This window comes from Myotis daubentonii, chromosome 11, assembly GCF_963259705.1.
Source record: "Myotis daubentonii chromosome 11, mMyoDau2.1, whole genome shotgun sequence".
NCBI classification, from domain to species: Eukaryota; Metazoa; Chordata; class Mammalia; order Chiroptera; family Vespertilionidae; genus Myotis; species Myotis daubentonii.
In genome coordinates this window covers 81,830,485-81,837,283 of record NC_081850.1, presented here as the reverse complement: position 1 = coordinate 81,837,283, position 6,799 = coordinate 81,830,485, and the positions used below count along the sequence as shown (strand labels likewise).

The window sequence follows — 6,799 nt, the reverse complement described above, 5'->3', positions numbered from 1 at the left end:
GTCGGGGCTGTCACTTTATTTTTAAAATAGACTTATTGGCTTCAGAGAGGAAGGAAGTAGGAGAGAGAGAAGCATCCATGATGAGGGAGAATCACGAATCGGCTGCCTCCTGCCCGCCCCACACTGGGGATGGAGCCGGCAGCCCGGGCCTGTGCCCTGAGCGGGACTCGAACCCTGACCTCCTGGCTCACAGGTCACGGCTCAGCCGCTGAGCCCCGCGGGCTGGCCCGGCAGGGCTGTCCCTTAGAAGACGGCCCGGGCCCCAGGTCATCCCGGCGCGACTGGGCCCCTCGGGACCCTCACCCTCCGCCCTCTCCTGGGCGCCCTGCACCGCCCCGTCTTGTCCTCGCAGTTCCGCTCAGAGCTGGCCTCGGCTTGGCCACGCCCATCGGAATGCTTTTGGGGGCTCCCGCCCCGCCCCTCACGAGCTCCTCCCGCCGCCCGCTGGCCCCCATCGAGGGGGTGCGGAGCGCGGCCCGCGGGCCCTGCAGCCTCGGACGCCGGCCCCGGCGCAGTTCCTGCCGCGGCCACGAGGCGGCAGCACCGCCCAAGCCGCGCGGTCCTCGGCCAATGGAGGGGGACGAGCTCCCGGGGGCGTCACCCCAAAAGCCCCGCGCCCCCTGCGGACGCTGCCGCCACCCCCACTCGGGGAATTCCCGCCCGGGGTGTGGGGGGCGGGGCGGCCCCAAGAAGCAGGCACGGGGTCCCCGCCCCCCACCCCCCGCTGCTCCTCGGGCGCCAGGGGGGGGGCGGCAGTGAGGGTCCCCGTCTCCCGTGGGGCCCCTTCTCCACCCCCCACCGTCTCGCCAGGCCTGGGGTCCTCACGCGTCGCCTTTGGGGGCTCCCCCACCGTCCAACCCCCGAGTCCTGGGGGCGCGCAGGGCTGTCAGACCCCCACCCACGCGGGGCGCACTCACGCCCCACGCACAGCAGCGTCTGGTGGACGCCGTGGGGGGGGGAGGCGGATCGAGACGCGGGGTCCAGACCGTGACCCCAGGACACAGATGACAGCTGGTCCCTACGGCTCACACCCACACGCGCCGGGAAGGGTGTCCGGGCGCAGGCAGCCCCTCCCCCCCCCCCCCCCCCGCGGGCCCTGAACACAAAGATGGGGCCTTTGTGAGCGCCGCACCCCCTCCTGCCAGGCCCTCACGGCGGGGCTCCCCCCGCCCTGCGCCCCCCACGCCGACCCCCTTCCGCGACCCCCCACCCCCGCCGATCCCCCGCCCCTTGCCGCCCGCAGCCCCAGCCCCCCAACCCCCAGGCCCCCCTCCGCTGCCCCCCGCGCCCCGGCCCCGCCCCCTCATTAGCATGGCAGCTGCTCGCCGGGCGGACGGGAGGACAGGGCAGAGGCCTCCGCAGTGAATGGGCCGCGGCTTCGGAGAGGGCGACGGAAGAAAGACCGACAGACGGACGGGAGGACAGTCCGACCCGGAGCAGAAGAATGCGCCGCCGGGAGGGGTGCGGGCAGGGGCCGGGGGCCCGCGTGGGCGGCGGGAGGTGAGGGAGGGCGGGGCCGTCCAGGGGCTCCCAGACCCCCCCCTGCACCCGCACCCCCCGGCTCAGGCTTTGGGCCCAGCCGCCCAGCGCCGGCCTCCTACCGGCCTCAGCCCCCAGGGCTCCCGGGGTCAGCGGGACAGGACGGCGCCCCGGGCCAGTGTGCACCCGTCTGTGCTGAGCTGCAAGGCCCCTGGGGGACAGACCCCGAGGGCAGCCCCTCTGCCCCCCTAACCGTCTCCCTGGCTCCCGCCCTGGGTCCCCCGAATCCTGCCTCCCTCCTCCCGGCTCCCACCTGCCGCCTGCGGACCGACTTCCTGGCCTCCGGCCTCCGCGTCCTTCCCAACAGAGTCCTTCCCGGCGCCGGGGGCCAGGGAGCAGCTGGACGGGCTCGCCGAGTTCTTGGCTGAAGCCGTGGGGTGGGCCTGTCCTCGTCCATCTGGTCTGTCTCTTTTCTCCGTGGCGGCCACTCCAGGGTCCCCGCGGCCCAGCCGCTGCCCGCCAGACCGCCCCCTGGGTCTCCTGTGGCCTGGCGTCCCGGGACCCCCATGCCCCCCACACCTGCAGACCCCGGGCCACTGTGCCTCCCCGCACCCCGAGCCTCTTCCGCTCCCGCAGGCCGGGGAGGGGAGGACACACTCCTGTGTGCTGCCCCCTGACCACGTGGGGGGTGAACCTGGTTTAGGGGCCGCTCCCCTGGCCTCTGCCGGTGAAAGGGCAGCCTGTCCCCGGCGCCCCTCGCTGCTGGGGGACCGGGCTGGAAGGGGGTCTGTGCACAGACAGGCCCTGGGCAGAGGCAGCAGGAACCCCCAGGTCCCCCTCGTGGGGCTGAGCGGCTGGTCGGCGCCTCCTGTGAGACCAAAGCCTTGCTCAGTCCGCGTCTCTGAGCCCCCGTCTCCCCCAGCGGCAGCCACGTGCCTGGAAAGCCCCCCAGCTCCCAGGCCTCCCCCCGGTCTGCCTTTTCACCAGGGAGACCCCAAGGAGAGGACAGTCAGGGCCGTGCCCCCCCGCCCCCCCAGGATAAGGCCCAAACCAGCGCGTCCTTGGTCTTCAGATGGCGCCCCGACCGAGGTGGCCAAGCGCTGTGGGCGGGCAGAGGAGGCCCAGCCCCCATGCCCATGGGCTGCCCACGGTGCCCCAGCCGACTTCGGGCTCCAGGGACCGCAACTTCCGGGTTCCTGCGGCCACTCTCCCTGCCCCGCGGCCAGGACCCCTCCCCCGCGGCCAGGACCCCTCCCCCAGGCTTATTTGCATCCAACAGTCCACTCACCTCTGCAGGTGGCCGGAGGGAGCTGGGCGGACAGGAAATGCCTGACACCAGCGCTGGCAAGGCCTGGAGGGTGACAGGGCGGGAGAGGGAGTGGCCTGTGTCCACCTGCTGACCAGGGAGCAGAGAGCCTTCGGCCTGGGGCCCCCGGGGCTGCGTGACCTCCCTCCGCCTGCCTGGCTCCCCGGGCACATCCTGCTGGTGGGCGTCCAGCCCTCCCCAGGGGCCCCGGAGGGACCCCCAGCTCCGCTCAGCAGGTGCAGACACAGTCACTGCTCCCCGAGGCTCCACGCGTCCAGCTCAGGGCTGTGCTCTCCGGGGAGGGGCCGGCTCCAGGGCCCGGCCTCCTCAGCTCCCGAACGCCACCCCCGGGGTCAAGGAGAAGGGCCCCCCTTGTCAGGAGCGAGCAACCATGATGTTCCCCCAGATTTAGAAGGTGCCCCTCAGTGCAGCAGCTGGAGAGGGTCCCCCTCGACCTCACCTCTCAGGCTGGGGGTCAGGGAAGAGCTCGGAGCAGAAGTTCCCCAGCGGAGACCTCAGCGGCTCTGCAGGGAGCGGAGGAAGCGGCTGCGCTCAGGGTGCCAACCGGGGCCCTGGCTTCTCCGAGTCCTGCGTGTGGCCCACGGGCCGCAGAGGGGTCCGGGCCGAGCCCGGAGCCGGGGTCGGGAGGTGAAAGCGAGCCACGCACCGTGCAGCCGGACCCCGGGGCCCAGCCCAAGAAGCACCAACAACCCTTTTGCTTTTTAATATAAAAAGATCAATGAAAAATTTATTGACAAATCTCCCACGCTGGGCTACAGGGTATCGTACACGCGGGGATGGGCTGCAGACTTCATCCAGTTAGAAGATCAGACCGGGCCCACACACAGCTTCCATAAGCCTAGACAGTCTTGGCATTAATTAACATAATTAAAACGTTATTTGCATCTAGAAAAAAATATACAGAAAAACTCCTTGTGGAGCAATCTGTGCCTCCGCCCCGCGCCTGCGGCCCGTCATCAGCATGTTCTGACGGGGCTCGGCCGCAGCCAGGATGGTGAGGCCGACCGGCAGGGCCCCCCCACCTGTGTCCTCAAGTGCCCCCCATTTTCGCAGGGAGGGTCAGCAGCACTTCCACCCAGGGAGCCTCATTTAAATGTGAATAATTCAGTCCCCTTTTATTTCTCGGGATCAAAACAGCCAGGGGTGTGGGGCTGCATAGGAAACTGGACCGAGGGGGGCCGGGGAGGCCTCCCCGACAGAGAGCGACGCGGAAGCACCGCCCCCGCCCCTCCCCCCCCGCGGCCGTCCCGGCCCCTCCCCCACGGCAGGATTTTGGGGTTCGAATCGGGTTCCTGAAACCCCGGGAGGCCGAGGAAGGGCAAAGAGTCCTTCAACTCGGCCATTAGCACAAGCGATTCACAGTCTTATAGGCATTTTATAAAAATATAAATATGGGTACACTGTTGCCTACACAACGCCCTTTAAAATGGGGTTATAACCAAGATTCACAAAATACACCTAGCACTTGGCTTACAATATGTTAATAGTTTATATTGTCATAAATGTTATGACATATAATCGTGGCAAATCCATTTACTTTTTTTAAAAAGTGTGCAACCGACTGTTCACTCTCACAGGGCTCGAGACCAGGGATGCCCCACCCCCCCATCACCGCCCGCCCGGCGCCCAGGGTCCTCCCGCGGACTCAGCAGAGAACCAGGTTTGGGGGGCGGCCTAGGGCTTCCCAAACTCACACGGAGCCGTGTGTGTGAGAAGGGGGAGGGGGCGGGGGGCAAGAGAGGGGAGAGGGGGGGAGGGGAGGGGGAAGGAGGGGGAGAGGGGGCGGAGGGGCAGGGGTAGAAGGGGGAGGGGCCAGGAGGGGGAGGGAAGGAGCGGGGAGAGAGCCAGGCGAGAGGAAGCAGCAAGGCAGGCCGGCGGGCGGTGCTCAGTGCAACCCCGAAAGGACAGACTCAAGTTTTCAGCTGTGAGACCAGGAAAAAAATGCATCTTCCCCCGTAACCACGCGCAGTGTTTCCCAAACAGAAAGGAATCAAGCGCACGAACCTCACCCACAAATACAAACACACACGATAAATAGTTCCGAACCCCGGCCACCGCGCGGCTCTCCTCCGGGGCGCGTCGGCCGCGGTGCTGCGGGCGGGGCGCCCCGAGCCCGGCGTCCCCGCCACCCGCCTCCTCCTCCGGGGCGGCATTTCCAGCGGAGGATCCGGTGTCGCGGGATTCCGAACTTGCTGGTCGCCGGACTCAAATTTCAAAGGGGCGAGAGCCCGCGCCCCGCCCCCACCCGCGAGGCCGCGGGCGGGGCTGTGGGAAGCGCTCCTGCCCGGCGCGGGCCGCCAGGGGGGGCGCCGGCCCCGGGGAACGGGCGCCGCGCGGGTCCCGTGGGCACAGACGCGCGCGCGCCGGACTCGTCGTGGCCGCGGCGCACACCGAGGTAGTTGGCGGGAAGGTCCAGCAGAGGCGACACGCGTGGGGCCCGCGGCCGGCTCGGGGCGGGCGTCACCGGCCGCCGCCCGCGTACTTGGCCTTGGTGATGAGATAGAGCACGATGTCCTGGTGGCCGCCGAACGCCGCCATGTGCAGCGCGCTCCAGCCGTCGCGGTTGGCCAGGCGGATGTCGGCGCCGAACTTAACCAGCAGCTTCACCAGCTCCAGGTTCCCGTCGATGACCGACTGGTGCAGCGCCGTCTGGCCCTCGGGCCCGAACGAGTTCACGTTGAACTCGCAGCCGCTCATGTTCTGCAGCAGCGACTGCAGCTCCTGCGTGTTGCCCCGGCGCACGGCCTCCTGGAAGACGCGCTGCGTGGGCGCCGCCGCGCAGGTGGACAGCTCGGCCTGGCTCATGCTGCCGCCGGGCGCGCGCGGCGGGGCGGGCCGGGCTCAGCGCGGGCGGCGGCGGCGCGGGCCCCCGGCTGTCTCGGGGCCCGCCTGGGCGCATGGAGGGCGCGGCGCCCCCGGGCCCCGCACGCCGCCCCTGGGCGCTCCGGGCGCTGGGGGCCGGGGGGCGCCGCCGCAGGGCCCCGCCGCATCCAGCCGCGCCCGGGCGAGCGGGCGACGGAGGCTGGCGCGGCGCTCTCGGGGGCCGGCCGAGCCGGGGCGGCGGCGCCGCGCTCTCGGGTCCCTGCTCGCTCCGGCTGCAGTTCCCGCGCGGACCCCGCGCGCCTCCCCACGCGCCGCTGCACTCGCTCGCCCGCCCGCCGCGCCGGGGCGCCTTTTAGCGCCTTTATATTTGCATAACAATGGGCATCCGTGACGCGCCCGCCGGCCGCCCGCCGATTGGGCGGCGCTGCGTGGAGGCGGCGCTGGCGGGGCGGGGCGTGTCCGGGGGCGCGTCGGGGAGGCGCGCTTCGCCGCAGGGGGCGCTGGTCGCCGGCCACGCGGGACCGGGAGCCCCGAGGCCGCGGGGGGGGGTCTCTGTCTCGCCGCGCCGCCGCCCCGCCCCCCGGGGCTCCCGCCCTCCGTGTCTCCGCCGTCGCCCGCCCACTTTCCCTCCGGCCACCCGGGGAATTCCAGGCGCCCCGCGCGGACGGGACCGGCCCGAGCAGAGCGCGACCCCGATGGACCCGCGGGCGACCTGTCCTGGGTGGGGGTTCGCGAGCATCGCAGACCCCGGAGGTCCGGGTGGAGACCCCTTCCCTCTCCCGCTGCGGGAGTGCGGCCGCGACCCTCCGGGCCCCCGGCGCGCAGCTCAGACCCGCCCAGCCCGGCCGCCGGGACGCAGGGTCAACTCGGGTGACCACTCGACGAACATCTCGGGTGTGTGGTCTCAGCCACGCGGGTCCTTCCCGGGTCACCCCGTTTGTCCCCCAGCCTGGCTGGCTCACACCCCTGCCCTGACAGAGATCTGGGGCTCCCGGGGAGGAAGCCCGGGGCTGGCGGCCTGCCGCCCCCTGGGGCTCCCCCAACAGCATGTTGGGGACAGGAGGGCCCGGCCAGGCGAGCGAGCGCCCCGGGCTCTGCTCCGAGAGGGAGCCCTGAAGTGACTCCAAACCATAAACCGCCTTTAATTTACAGGGCTCGGCCCCAAATCTC

The 6,799-nt window shown here is 70.8% G+C and overlaps 1 protein-coding gene across 1 annotated transcript; it reads right to left on the bottom strand.

Moving 5' to 3' along the window:
- Positions 1-3,498: 3,498 nt before the first annotated feature.
- NRARP (NOTCH regulated ankyrin repeat protein) lies at positions 3,499-6,062 on the bottom strand. Its single transcript, XM_059658585.1, has one exon. The coding sequence runs from the start codon at positions 5,609-5,611 to the stop codon at positions 5,267-5,269; it is 345 nt and encodes a 114-aa protein (XP_059514568.1). The 5' UTR covers positions 5,612-6,062; the 3' UTR covers positions 3,499-5,266.
- Between the last annotated feature and the right edge of the window lie 737 nt (positions 6,063-6,799).